The 15,634-nt window shown below is 45.8% G+C and overlaps 1 protein-coding gene across 3 annotated transcripts in view; it reads left to right on the top strand.

Moving 5' to 3' along the window:
* phip (PHIP subunit of CUL4-Ring ligase complex) overlaps positions 1–15,634 on the top strand; it is a 135,513-nt gene that overhangs the window by 94,243 nt on the left and 25,636 nt on the right. For 2 of the 3 annotated variants that reach the window (XM_031836719.1, XM_031836722.1), the window contains 7 exons: positions 2,538–2,662; positions 2,782–2,864; positions 4,616–4,727; positions 5,892–5,953; positions 8,124–8,279; positions 12,018–12,138; positions 15,162–15,287. In XM_031836719.1, the coding sequence (XP_031692579.1) occupies positions 2,538–2,662; positions 2,782–2,864; positions 4,616–4,727; positions 5,892–5,953; positions 8,124–8,279; positions 12,018–12,138; positions 15,162–15,287 (785 nt within the window). The remainder of the gene's footprint in view (positions 1–2,537; positions 2,663–2,781; positions 2,865–4,615; positions 4,728–5,891; positions 5,954–8,123; positions 8,280–12,017; positions 12,139–15,161; positions 15,288–15,634) is intronic. The other variant, XM_031836720.1, reaches the window with a different exon arrangement.

Here is a 15,634-nt window from a genome sequence, read left to right as displayed (position 1 = left end):
CACACACACTAACACACCCCCACACACATACTAACACCCCCCCCCCCCCCCCCCCCCCACACACACATACTAGCACCCCCCCCCCCCCCCCACACACACACACACATACTAACACACCCCCACACACATACTAACACCCCCCCCACGCACATACTAACACCCCCCCCCCCACACACACACACACATACTACCACACCCCCCACACACATACTAACACCCCCCCCCCACACACACACATACTAACACCCATCCCCCACACAATACTAACACCCCCCCCCCCCGCCCCCCTACCCCCCCCTACGACACCACATACTAACACCCCCCCCCACACAATAACACACCCTACACACACTAACACACCACACCCCTACACACACTAACACCCCACCCCCCACTACACACACTAACACACCACCCCACTACACACACTAACACACCACCCCACTAACACACATTAACACCCCACCCCCCACTACACACCCTACACACACACTAACACACCACACACACTAACACACATTAACACCCCCCCTACATACACTAACACACATGAACACACACCCCCACACACACTAACATACCCTACACACACTAACACACATTAACACACCCCCACACACACTAACACACACACACTAACACACACCCCTACACACACTAACACACACCCCTACACACACTAACACACACCCCTACACACACTAACACACACCCCTACACACACTAACACACACCCCTACACACACTAACACACACCCCTACACACACTAACACACACCCCAAAACACACTAACACACACCCCTACACACACTAACACACACCCCTACACACACTAACACACACTAACACACCCCCCACACACATACTAACACACCCTACACACACTAACACACCACCCCACTACACACACTAACACACCACCACACTACACACACTAACACACCCCACTACACACACTAACACACACCCCTACACACACTAACACACATTAACACATCCCCCCACTACACACACTAACACACATTAACACATCCCCCCACTACACACACTAACACACATTAACACCCCCCCCACTACACACACTAACACACCCCCACACACACTAACACACCACCCCAACTACACACACTAACACTCACCCCTACACACACTAACACACACCCCTACACACACTAACACACCACCCCAACTACACACACTAACACTCACCCCTACACACACTAACACACACTACTACACACACTAACACCCCCCCCCCACTACACACACTAACACACCACCCCACTACACACACTAACACACCACCCCACTACACCACACTAACACACCACCCCACTAACACACATTAACACCCCCCCCACTACACACCCTACACACACACTAACACACCACACACACTAACACACATTAACACCCCCCCTACATACACTAACACACATGTACACACACCCCCACACACACTAACATACCCTACACACACTAACACACATTAACACACACCCCCACACACACTAACACACACACACTAACACACACACACTAACACACACACACTAACACACACCCCACTACACACACTAACACACACCCCTACACACACGAACACACACCCCTACACACACTAACACACAGCCCTACACACACTAACACACCCCCCACACACATACTAACACACCCCCCCACACCCATACTAACACACCCTACACACACTAACACACCACCCCACTACACACACTAACACACACACCCCTACACACACTAACACCCCCCCCCCCACTACACACACTAACACACCACCCCACTACACACACTAACACACCACCCCACTACACACACTAACACACCCCACTACACACACTAACACACCACCCCACTACACACACTAACACCCCCCCCCACTACACACACTAACACACCACCCCACTACACACACTAACACCCCCCCCCACTACACACACTAACACACCACCCCACTACACACACTAACACACCCCACTACACACACTAACACACCACCCCACTACACACACTAACACACCCCACTACACACACTAACACACATTAACACACCACCCCACTACACACACTAACACACCCCACTACACACACTAACACACATTAACACATCCCCCCACTACACACACTAACACACATTAACACACCCCCCACTACACACACTAACACACCCTACACACACTAACACACACCCCCACACACACTAACACACATTAACACACCCCCCCACACACACTAACACACACCCCCACACACACTAACACACACACCCACACACACAAGGAAAATACATTAATAAGATTGTCAGCTAAATTACTAAATCACCCTCACCTCAAGAAACAACTGTGTGTGTGTGTGTGTGTGTGTGTGTGTGTGTGTGTGTGTGTGTGTGTGTGTGTGTGTGTGTGTGTGTGTGTGTGTGTGTGTGTGTGTGTGTGTGTGTGTGTGTGTGTGTGTGTGTGTGTGTGTGTGTGTGTGCGTGCGTGCGTGCGTGCGTGCGTGTGTGTGTGTCTCTCTGTAGGAGCAGGAGCTGGTGAAGATAGTTGGGCTAAAGTATGAGGTTGGTCTCCCCTCTCTCTGCTGCCTCAAACTGGCCTTCCTGGACCCTGATACTGGCAAGCTGACTGGAGGCTCCTTCTCCATGAAGTAACCATACCTTACTCTGTGTTCTGTCCGTGTGTGTGTGTGTGTGTGTGTGTGTGCACAATTGTGACTGTGTTTCTGTGTTTGTGTGTTACTAACGTGGTATATGTGTGTTGTCATAGATACCACGACATGCCTGACGTGATTGACTTCCTGGTTCTGCGGCAGCAGTTTGATGACGCGAGAGACCACAACTGGACCATAGGTCAGTCTCTTTCTAAGGGCTCTGTGTCTGTGGTTAGGCCCATAGAGATGGATAGAGGTCTCATCATTGTATCTATGACGTTTTGGGTAGGCCATAGAGATGGATAGAGGTCTCATCATTGTATCTATGACGTTTTGGGTAGGCCATAGAGATGGATAGAGGTCTCATCGTTGTATCTATGGCATTATGGTGTCTGTTTGGCCCATAGAGATGGATAGAGGTCTCATCGTTGTATCTATGGCATTATGGTGTCTGTTTGGCCCATAGAGATGGATAGAGGTCTCATCGTTGTATCTATGGCATTATGGTGTCTGTGACATCATAGAGCATCTCCTTTTAAACTGCTTCATTTGCTTCTTCTTTTGTGTTTGCATTAAGCTAATTTTGGTGATTTATCTCCTCCTGGAGTCCTGAACCAAATCTAATTTATTTTGGCCACTAGATGGTGGCAGTGATGGGTCTTAACCATCCAGGTGACAGGTTCAGGTCAGTGGTAGATGATACCTGGTGGTGTTGTAAATAGAAGTGACCATGTCCCATCCAGGTGACAGGTTCAGGTCAGTGATAGATGATACCTGGTGGTGTTGTAATTAGAAGTGACCTTGTCCCATCCAGGTGACAGGTTCAGGTCAGTGGTAGATGATACCTGGTGGTGTTGTAAATAGAAGTGACCTTGTCCCATCCAGGTGACAGGTTCAGGTCAGTGGTAGATGATACCTGGTGGTGTTGTAATTAGAAGTGACCTTGTCCCATCCAGGTGACAGGTTCAGGTCAGTGGTAGATGATACCTGGTGGTGTTGTAATTAGAAGTGACCTTGTCCCATCCAGGTGACAGGTTCAGGTCAGTGGTAGATGATACCTGGTGGTGTTGTAATTAGAAGTGACCTTGTCTCATCCAGGTGACAGGTTCAGGTCAGTGGTAGATGTTACCTGGTGGTGTTGTAAATAGAAGTGACCTTGTCCCATCCAGGTGACAGGTTCAGGTCAGTGGTAGATGATACCTGGTGGTGTTGTAATGAGAAGTGACCTTGTCCCATCCAGGTGACAGGTTCAGGTCAGTGGTAGATGATACCTGGTGGTGTTGTAATTAGAAGTGACCTTGTCCCGTCCAGGTGACAGGTTCAGGTCGGTGATAGATGATACCTGGTGGTGTTGTAATTAGAAGTGACCATGTCTCATCCAGGTGACAGGTTCAGGTCAGTGGTAGATGTTACCTGGTGGTGTTGTAAATAGAAGTGACCATGTCCCATCCAGGTGACAGGTTCAGGTCAGTGATAGATGATACCTGGTGGTGTTGTAATTAGAAGTGACCTTGTCCCATCCAGGTGACAGGTTCAGGTCAGTGGTAGATGTTACCTGGTGGTGTTGTAAATAGAAGTGACCTTGTCTCATCCAGGTGACAGGTTCAGGTCAGTGGTAGATGATACCTGGTGGTGTTGTAATTAGAAGTGACCTTGTCCCATCCAGGTGACAGGTTCAGGTCAGTGGTAGATGATACCTGGTGGTGTTGTAATTAGAAGTGACCTTGTCCCATCCAGGTGACAGGTTCAGGTCGGTGATAGATGATACCTGGTGGTGTTGTAATTAGAAGTGACCTTGTCCCATCCAGGTGACAGGTTCAGGTCAGTGGTAGATGATACCTGGTGGTGTTGTAATTAGAAGTGACCTTGTCCCATCCAGGTGACAGGTTCAGGTCGGTGATAGATGATACCTGGTGGTGTTGTAAATAGAAGTGACCTTGTCCCATCCAGGTGACAGGTTCAGGTCGGTGATAGACGATGCCTGGTGGTTCGGGACTATTGAGGACCAGGAGCCCTTCCAACCAGAGTACCCAGACAGCCTGTTCCAATGCTACAACGTCTGGTAGGTTATAACATCTCTATGAACTTTCATAAACCTATAACCCTGTATAATGCCAGACAGCCTTTTCCAATGCTACAATGTCTGGTAGGTTATAACAACTCTATGAGCCTCAATAACCCTATAACTCTGTATAATGCCAGGCAGCCTGTTCCAGTGTTCACAACATCTGGTAGGTTATAACACCTCTGAGCCATCATAACCCTATAACCCTTCAGAACGCCAGACAGACTGTTCCAGTAATACATCATCTGGTAGGTTATAACACCTCTGAGCCTTCATAACCCTATAATCCTTCAGAACGCCAGACAGACTGTTCGTTTTACTACATCTGGTAGGTTATAACACCTCTGAGCCTTCATAACCCTATAACCCTTCAGAACGCCAGACAGACTGTTCCAGTAATACATCATCTGGTAGGTTATAACACCTCTGAGCCTTCATAACCCTATAATCCTTCAGAACGCCAGACAGACTGTTCGTTTTACTACATCTGGTAGGTTTTATGACATGAAACAACCTTGATACTCAATTTTTTTTTTTTTGTTTTTTTTATCGATTTTACAAAAACACAAACATCAACACCTGTTATAATCTTTTAGCCTGATGATAATGTGTTTCCTTTCTAGCTGGGATAATGGTGATGATGATGATGATGATAATGTGTTTCCTTTCTAGCTGGGATATTGATGATGATGATAATGTGTTTCCTTTCTAGCTGGGATATTGATGATGATGATAATGTGTTTCCTTTCTAGCTGGGATATTGATGATGATGATAATGTATTTCCTGTCTAGCTGGGACACTGATGTATTTCCTCTCTAGCTGTGCTAATGATGGCGCTAATGTGTTTCCTGTATAGCTGGGATAATGATGATGATAACGCATTTCCTGTCTAGCTGGGATAATGATGCTAATGATGATGTTCATGTGTTTCCTGTCTAGCTGGGATAATGATGATGATAATGGGTTTCCTGTCTAGCTGGGATAACGGTGATGATAATGTATTTCCTGTCTAGCTGGGACAATGATGCATTTCCTGTCTAGCTGTGATAATGATGCTAATGTGTTTCCTGTCTAGCTGGGATAATGATGACAATGATGATGATAATGTGTGTCCTGTCCAGCTGGATGATAATGATGATGATAATGTGTGTCCTATCTAGCTGGGATAATGGTGACACGGAGAAGATGAGTCCTTGGGACATGGAGCCTATCCCCAACGAGGGTAGGACACACACACACTTGTTAAATGCCTGTGTATCGTTCTGATTATGTGTGGTCCATCAGTAGTCTGTTGTTCTGATGATGTGTGGTCCATCTGTAGTCTGTTGTTCTGATGATGTGTGGTCCATCAGTAGTCTGTTGTTCTGATGATGTGTGGTCCATCTGTAGTCTGTTGTTCTGATGATGTGTGGTCCATCTGTAGTCTGTTGTTCTGATGATGTGTGGTCCATCTGTAGTCTGTTGTTCTGATGATGTGTGGTCCATCTGTAGTCTGTTGTTCTGATGATGTGTGGTCCATCAGTAGTCTGTTGTTCTGATTATGTGTGGTCCATCTGTAGTCTGTTGTTCTGATTATGTGTGGTCCATCAGTAGTCTGTTGTTCTGATTATGTGTGGTCCATCAGTAGTCTGTTGTTCTGATGATGTGTGGTCCATCTGTAGTCTGTTGTTCTGATGATGTGTGGTCCATCTGTAGTCTGTTGTTCTGATGATGTGTGGTCCATCTGTAGTCTGTTGTTCTGATGATGTGTGGTCCATCTGTAGTCTGTTGTTCTGATGATGTGTGGTCCATCTGTAGTCTGTTGTTCTGATGATGTGTGGTCCATCAGTAGTCTGTTGTTCTGATGATGTGTGGTCCATCAGTAGTCTGTTGTTCTGATGATGTGTGGTCCATCAGTAGTCTGTTGTTCTGATGATGTGTGGTCCATCAGTAGTCTTTTGTTCTGATGATGTGTGGTCCATCAGTAGTCTGTTGTTCTGATGATGTGTGGTCCATCAGTAGTCTGTTGTTCTGATGATGTGTGGTCCATCAGTAGTCTGTTGTTCTGATGATTCGTGGGCCATCTGTAGTCTGTTGTTCTGATGATGTGTGGTCCATCTGTAGTCTGTTGTTCTGATGATGTGTGGTCCATCAGTAGTCTGTTGTTCTGATGATGTGTGGTCCATCTGTAGTCTGTTGTTCTGATGATGTGTGGTCCATCTGTAGTCTGTTGTTCTGATGATGTGTGGTCCATCTGTAGTCTGTTGTTCTGATGATGTGTGGTCCATCTGTAGTCTGTTGTTCTGATGATGTGTGGTCCATCAGTAGTCTGTTGTTCTGATTATGTGTGGTCCATCAGTAGTCTGTTGTTCTGATGATGTGTGGTCCATCAGTAGTCTGTTGTTCTGATGATGTGTGGTCCATCTGTAGTCTGTTGTTCTGATTATGTGTGGTCCATCAGTAGTCTGTTGTTCTGATGATGTGTGGTCCATCAGTAGTCTGTTGTTCTGATGATGTGTGGTCCATCAGTAGTCTTTTGTTCTGATGATGTGTGGTCCATCAGTAGTCTGTTGTTCTGATGATGTGTGGTCCATCAGTAGTCTGTTGTTCTGATGATGTGTGGTCCATCAGTAGTCTGTTGTTCTGATGATGTGTGGTCCATCTGTAGTCTGTTGTTCTGATGATGTGTGGTCCATCTGTAGTCTGTTGTTCTGATGATGTGTGGTCCATCAGTAGTCTGTTGTTCTGATGATGTGTGGTCCATCTGTAGTCTGTTGTTCTGATGATGTGTGGTCCATCTGTAGTCTGTTGTTCTGATGATGTGTGGTCCATCTGTAGTCTGTTGTTCTGATGATGTGTGGTCCATCTGTAGTCTGTTGTTCTGATGATGTGTGGTCCATCAGTAGTCTGTTGTTCTGATTATGTGTGGTCCATCAGTAGTCTGTTGTTCTGATGATGTGTGGTCCATCAGTAGTCTGTTGTTCTGATGATGTGTGTTCCATCTGTAGTCTGTTGTTCTGATTATGTGTGGTCCATCAGTAGTCTGTTGTTCTGATGATGTGTGGTCCATCAGTAGTCTGTTGTTCTGATGATGTGTGGTCCATCAGTAGTCTTTTGTTCTGATGATGTGTGGTCCATCAGTAGTCTGTTGTTCTGATGATGTGTGGTCCATCAGTAGTCTGTTGTTCTGATGATGTGTGGTCCATCAGTAGTCTGTTGTTCTGATGATGTGTGGTCCATCTGTAGTCTGTTGTTCTGATGATGTGTGGTCCATCAGTAGTCTGTTGTTCTGATGATGTGTGGTCCATCAGTAGTCTGTTGTTCTGATGATGTGTGGTCCATCTGTAGTCTGTTGTTCTGATGATGTGTGGTCCATCAGTAGTCTGTTGTTCTGATGATGTGTGGTCCATCAGTAGTGTTTCCAGAGGAGCTGGGTCAGAGCGTCCCTCTAACAGAGGAGGAGCAGAGAGAGCTGCTGTATGTTCCCCTGGAGGGGGAGTGGGGCGCCGCCACGCGGAACCACGAGTGTCAACGCATCGTCAACGCCATCGACCAGCTTACCACACTCGGTAATACCTCATCACCACAAGACACAGTGACACACAGCTGACGCACTCTGACATCATGAGATACAGTTGAAGTCTGAAATTTACATACACATTAGCCAAATACATTTAAACTCAGTTTTTCACAATTCCTGGCATTTAATCCTAGTAAAAATTCCCTGTTTTAGGTCAGTTAGGATCACCACTTTAGTTTAAGAATGTGAAATGTCAGAATAATAGTAGTGATTTATTTCAGCTTTTATTTATTTCATCACATTCCCAGTGGGTCAGAAATTTACATACACTCAATTACACTCGCGCTTCTACACCTGCATTGCTTGCTGTTTGGGGTTTTAGGCTGGGTTTCTGTACAGCACTTTGAGATATCAGCTGATGTACGAAGGGCTATATAAATAAATTTGATTTGATTTGAATTAGTATTTGGTAGCATTGCCTTTAAATTGTTTAACTTGGGTCAAACGTTTTGGGTAGTCTTCCACAAGCTTTCCACAATAAGTTTGGTGAATTTTGGCCCATTCCTCCTGACAGAGCTGGTGTAACTGAGTCAGGTTTGTAGGCCTCCTTGCTGGCACATGCTTTTTCAGTTCTGCCCAAACATTTTCTATAGGATTGAGGTCAGGGCTTTGTGATGGCCACTCCACTACCTTGACTTTTTGCCAAAACTTTGGAAGTATGCTTGGGGTCATTGTCCATTTGGAATACCCATTTGCGACCAAGCTTTAACTTCCTAACTGATGTCTTGAGATGTTGCTTCAGTATATCCACATCATTTTTCTTTCTCATGAAATTTGTATTCATCTATTTTGTGAAGTGCACCAGTCCCTCTTGCAGCAAAGCACCCACACGACATGATGCTGCCAGCCCCGTGCTTCACGGTTGGGATGGTGTTCTTCGGCTTGCAAACCTCCCTATTTTTCCTCCAAACGGATTCCTCCACGGATGATCCAGATGGTCATTATGGCCAAACAGTTCTATTTTTGTTTCATCAGTCCAGAGGACATTTCTCCAAAAAGTACGATCTTTGTCCCCATGTGCAGTTGCAAACTTTAGTCTGTCTTTCTTATGGCGGTTTTGGAGCAGTGGCTTCTTCCTTGCTGAGCGGCCTCAGGTTATGTCGATATAGGACTCGTTTTACTGTGGATATAGATACTTTTGTACCTATTTCCTCCAGCATCTTCACAAGGTCTTTTGCTGTTGTTCTGGGATTGATTTGCACTTTTCGCACCAAAGTACATTCATCCCTAGGAGACAGAACGCGTCTCCTTCCTTAGCGGTATCACGGCTGCGTGGTCTCATGGTGTTTATACTTGCGTACTATTGTTTGTACAGATGAACATGGTACCTTCAGGCATTTGGAAACTGCTCCCAAGGATGAACCAGACTTGTGGACGTCTACAATTTTTTTTGTCTGAGGTCTTGACTGATTTCTTTTGATTCTCCCATGATGTCAAACAAAGAGGCACTGAGTTTGAAGGTAGGCCTTGAAATACATCCACAGGTACACCTCCAATTGACTCAAATGATGTCAATTAGCCTATCAGGTCCTTCTAAAGCCATGACATAATTGTCTGGAATTTTCCAAGCTGTTTAAAGGCAGTCAACTTAGTGTATGTAATCTTCTGACCCACTGGAATTGTGATACAGTGAATTAAAAGTGAAATAATCTGTCTGTAAACAATTATTGGAGAAATTACTTGTGTCATGTACAAAGTAGATGTCCTAACCGACTTGCCAAAACTCTAGTTTGTTAACAAGAAATGTGTGGAGTGGTTGAAAAACAAGTTCTAATGACTCCAACCTAAGTGTATGTAAACTTCCGATTTCAACTGTATGTTGTTAAATCCAGAGATACTTAGAAAGAAGGAAATCCCAGCGGTCAATGAATGGAGAAACGTATAATACCCCACCCAGCATCCTGTCTCCAATCTATCTATTCCAAAGCAATTACAGAGAACAAACCCATTATCTCACATCTCTGAAAATATTTCTAATGTTGTATTTCTTGTTGACGTAATTCATGCTGATGTTGGTTTTTTGAGCTAGCTCGGTATGACCTCATCAGCATTGAATTGCCCAGAATGCACTGTAGAGTCCATTGACAACACATGGTCAATGTACACAATAGGCGTTAATACAATCCCAATGGTGTTTCCCATCTCCTCCAAAAGTATCTCTGGTCAATCCAGCTCATAATTGGGCTTCACTTCACATAATATACTGTACATTACATCACAGTTTACATATCGTACTAGACATCCCATACACTGAACAGTGACCTGGGCTCCCTCTAGTGGAATGATGGAGACACAGTACACTAACACACCCCTCTCTCTTTCTCTCGCTCTGTCTCTCTCTCTCTCTTACTCTCGCTCTCTGTCTCTCTCATTCTCTCTCTCTCTCTGTGTCTGTCTGTCTCTATCCCTCTCTCTCAATTCAATTTAAGGGCTTTATTGGCATGGGAAACATATGTTAACATTGCCAAAGCAAGTGAAGTAGATAATAAACAAAAGTGAAATAAACAATAAAAATGAACAGTAAACATTACCCTCACAGAAGTTCCTAAAGAATAAAGACATTACAAATGTCATATTATGTATATTCACAGTGTTGTAACGATGTGCAAATAGTTAAAGTACAAAAGGGAAAATAAATAAACATAAATATGGGTTGTGTTTACAATGGTGTTTGTTCTTCACTGGTTGCCCTTTTCTTGTGGCAAAAGGTCACAAATCTTGCTGCTGTGATGTCACACTGATATTTCACCTAGTAGATATGGGACTTTATCAACATTGGGTTCATTTTTTAACTCTCTGGATCTGTGTAATCTGAGGGAAATATGTGTCTTTAATATGGTCATAGATTTGGAGTTTAGGAAGTGCAGCTCAGTTTCCACCTTATTTTATGTGCAGTGTGCACATAGCCTGTCTGCCTTCAGCATCCTTTCTCAATAGCAAGACTATTTTTTCAATTTTTAATTTATTTGTTATTTTACCAGGTAAGTTTACTGAGAACACGTTCTCATTTACAGCAACGACCTGGGGAATAGTTACAGGGGAGAGGAAGGGGATGAATGAGTCAATTGTAAACTGGGGATTATTAGGTAACCGTGATGGTTTGAGGGCCAGATTGGGAATTTAGCCAGGACACCTGGGTTAACACCCCTACTCTTATGATAAGTGCCATGGTATCTTTAATGACCTCTGAGAGTCAGGACACCAGGTTTAACACCCCTACTCTAACAATAAGTGCCATGGTATCTTTAATGACCTCTGAGAGTCAGGACACCAGGTTTAACACCCCTACTCTAACAATAAGTGCCATGGTATCTTTAATGACCTCTGAGAGTCAGGACACCCGTTTAAGGTCCCATCCGAAAAACTTCACCCTACACAGGCAGTAACCCCAATCATGCTATGCTATGACTATGCTCACTGAATCTGTACATAGTCAAAGCTTTCCTTAGGTTTGGGTCAGTCACAGTGGTCAGGTATTCTGCCGCTGTGTCCTCTCTGTTTAGGGTCAGTCAGAGTGGTCAGGTATTCTGCCACTGTTTACTCTCTGTTTAGGGTCAGTCACAGTGGTCAGGTATTCTGCCACTGTGTACTCTCTGTTTAGGGCCAAATAGCATTCTAGTGTGCTATGTTTTTTTTGTTAATTCTGTCCAATGTGTCAAGTAATTCTATTTTTGTTTTCACATGATTTGGTTGGGTCTCTCTCCCTTCCTTCCTCCCTCTCCTCTAGATGTAGCTGTACCGTTTGCCTTGCCAGTAGATCTCCAGGCTTATCCTTCCTACTGTACTGTAGTAGCCTACCTCACGGACCTCAGCACCATACGGTCCAGGCTGGAGAACCGCTTCTACAGGTACCACGAGGACAGAGTGTGTGTGTGTGTGTGTGTGTGTGCGTGTGTGTGTGAGGACAGTGTGTGTGTGAGAACTGTGTGTGTGTGTGTGTGTGAGGACAGTGTGTGTGTGTGTGTGTGAGGACAGTGTGTGTGTGTGTGTGTGTGAGGACAGTGTGTGTGTGTGTGTGTGTGTGTGTGTGTGTGTGAGGACAGTGTGTGTGTGTGTGTGTGTGTGGACAGTGTGTGTGAGGACAGTGTGTGTAACAGTGTATCTCCTCCATAGGCGTATGTCATCGTTGATGTGGGAGGACAGTGTGTGTGAGGACAGTGTGTGGGAGGACAGTGTGTGTAACAGTGTATCTCCTCCATAGGCGTATGTCATCGTTGATGTGGGAGGACAGTGTGTGGGAGGACAGTGTGTGTGTGTGTGTGTGTGTGAGGACAGTGTGTGTGTATGGACAGTGTGTGTGTGTGTGTGTGTGTGTGTGTGTGGACAGTGTGTGTGAGGACAGTGTGTGTAACAGTGTATCTCCTCCATAGGCGTATGTCATCGTTGATGTGGGAGGACAGTGTGTGTGAGGACAGTGTGTGGGAGGACAGTGTGTGTAACAGTGTATCTCCTCCATAGGCGTATGTCATCGTTGATGTGGGAGGACAGTGTGTGGGAGGACAGTGTGTGGGAGGACAGTGTGTGTAACAGTGTATCTCCTCCATAGGTGTATGTCATCGTTGATGTGGGAGGACAGTGTGTGGGAGGACAGTGTGTGGGAGGACAGTGTGTGTAACAGTGTATCTCCTCCATAGGCGTATGTCATCGTTGATGTGGGAGGACAGTGTGTGGGAGGACAGTGTGTGTAACAGTGTATCTCCTCCATAGGCGTATGTCATCGTTGATGTGGGAGGACAGTGTGTGGGAGGACAGTGTGTGTAACAGTGTATCTCCTCCATAGGCGTATGTCATCGTTGATGTGGGAGGACAGTGTGTGGGAGGACAGTGTGTGGGAGGACAGTGTGTGGGAGGACAGTGTGTGTAACAGTGTATCTCCTCCATAGGCGTATGTCATCGTTGATGTGGGAGGACAGTGTGTGGGAGGACAGTGTGTGGGAGGACAGTGTGTGTAACAGTGTATCTCCTCCATAGGCGTATGTCATCGTTGATGTGGGAGGACAGTGTGTGTGAGGACAGTGTGTGTAACAGTGTATCTCCTCCATAGGCGTATGTCATCGTTGATGTGGGAGGACAGTGTGTGGGAGGACAGTGTGTGGGAGGACAGTGTGTGGGAGGACAGTGTGTGTAACAGTGTATCTCCTCCATAGGCGTATGTCATCGTTGATGTGGGAGGACAGTGTGTGGGAGGACAGTGTGTGGGAGGACAGTGTGTGGGAGGACAGTGTGTGTAACAGTGTATCTCCTCCATAGGCGTATGTCATCGTTGATGTGGGAGGACAGTGTGTGTGAGGACAGTGTGTGTGAGGACAGTGTGTGTAACAGTGTATCTCCTCCATAGGCGTATGTCATCGTTGATGTGGGAGGACAGTGTGTGGGAGGACAGTGTGTGTAACAGTGTATCTCCTCCATAGGCGTATGTCATCGTTGATGTGGGAGGACAGTGTGTGGGAGGACAGTGTGTGTAACAGTGTATCTCCTCCATAGGCGTATGTCATCGTTGATGTGGGAGGACAGTGTGTGGGAGGACAGTGTGTGTAACAGTGTATCTCCTCCATAGGCGTATGTCATCGTTGATGTGGGAGGACAGTGTGTGGGAGGACAGTGTGTGTAACAGTGTATCTCCTCCATAGGCGTATGTCATCGTTGATGTGGGAGGACAGTGTGTGGGAGGACAGTGTGTGTGAGGACAGTGTGTGTAACAGTGTATCTCCTCCATAGGCGTATGTCATCGTTGATGTGGGAGGACAGTGTGTGTGAGGACAGTGTGTGTAACAGTGTATCTCCTCCATAGGCGTATGTCATCGTTGATGTGGGAGGACAGTGTGTGTGAGGACAGTGTGTGTGAGGACAGTGTGTGTAACAGTGTATCTCCTCCATAGGCGTATGTCATCGTTGATGTGGGAGGACAGTGTGTGTGAGGACAGTGTGTGTGAGGACAGTGTGTGTAACAGTGTATCTCCTCCATAGGCGTATGTCATCGTTGATGTGGGAGGACAGTGTGTGGGAGGACAGTGTGTGTAACAGTGTATCTCCTCCATAGGCGTATGTCATCATTGATGTGGGAGGACAGTGTGTGGGAGGACAGTGTGTGTAACAGTGTATCTCCTCCATAGGCGTATGTCATCGTTGATGTGGGAGGACAGTGTGTGGGAGGACAGTGTGTGTAACAGTGTATCTCCTCCATAGGCGTATGTCATCGTTGATGTGGGAGGACAGTGTGTGGGAGGACAGTGTGTGTAACAGTGTATCTCCTCCATAGGCGTATGTCATCGTTGATGTGGGAGGACAGTGTGTGGGAGGACAGTGTGTGTAACAGTGTATCTCCTCCATAGGCGTATGTCATCGTTGATGTGGGAGGACAGTGTGTGTAACAGTGTATCTCCTCCATAGGCGTATGTCATCGTTGATGTGGGAGGACAGTGTGTGGGAGGACAGTGTGTGTAACAGTGTATCTCCTCCATAGGCGTATGTCATCGTTGATGTGGGAGGACAGTGTGTGGGAGGACAGTGTGTGTAACAGTGTATCTCCTCCATAGGCGTATGTCATCGTTGATGTGGGAGGACAGTGTGTGTGAGGACAGTGTGTGGGAGGACAGTGTGTGTAACAGTGTATCTCCTCCATAGGCGTATGTCATCGTTGATGTGGGAGGACAGTGTGTGTAACAGTGTATCTCCTCCATAGGCGTATGTCATCGTTGATGTGGGAGGACAGTGTGTGTAACAGTGTATCTCCTCCATAGGCGTATGTCATCGTTGATGTGGGAGGACAGTGTGTGTAACAGTGTATCTCCTCCATAGGCGTATGTCATCGTTGATGTGGGAGGACAGTGTGTGGGAGGACAGTGTGTGTAACAGTGTATCTCCTCCATAGGCGTATGTCATCGTTGATGTGGGAGGTGCGTTATATTGAACACAACGCTCAAACCTTTAATGAAACTGGAGCCTTCATCGTTAAAACGGCCAAGTTCGTCTCTGACCTCATGCTCAGCTTCATCAAGTAAGACTCTACTGTTACTATATATATTATACACTGACAAATAACTATAGTTATAACTGTTACTGATAGTACCACTACAGTTCATTCGGAAAGTATTCAGACCCCTTGACTTTTCCCACAAAAAGGTTAGGTACAGCCTTATTCTAAAATGGATTAAATAGTTTTTTTCCCCCCTCATCAGTCAACACACAACCCCATAATGACAAAGCAAAAAAAGTCAGCTAATTTATTAAATATTAAAAACTTAAATATTACATTTACTTAAGTCTTAAGTATTCACACCCTTTTCTCAGTACTTTTTTGAAGCACCTTTGGCAGCGATTACAGCCTCGAGTCTTCTTGGGTTT

This window comes from Oncorhynchus kisutch, linkage group LG12, assembly GCF_002021735.2.
Source record: "Oncorhynchus kisutch isolate 150728-3 linkage group LG12, Okis_V2, whole genome shotgun sequence".
In the NCBI taxonomy this organism is placed as follows: Eukaryota; Metazoa; Chordata; class Actinopteri; order Salmoniformes; family Salmonidae; genus Oncorhynchus; species Oncorhynchus kisutch.
Note: the sequence above shows the minus strand (reverse complement) of the source record. Positions and strands in the feature narration are given on the sequence as shown.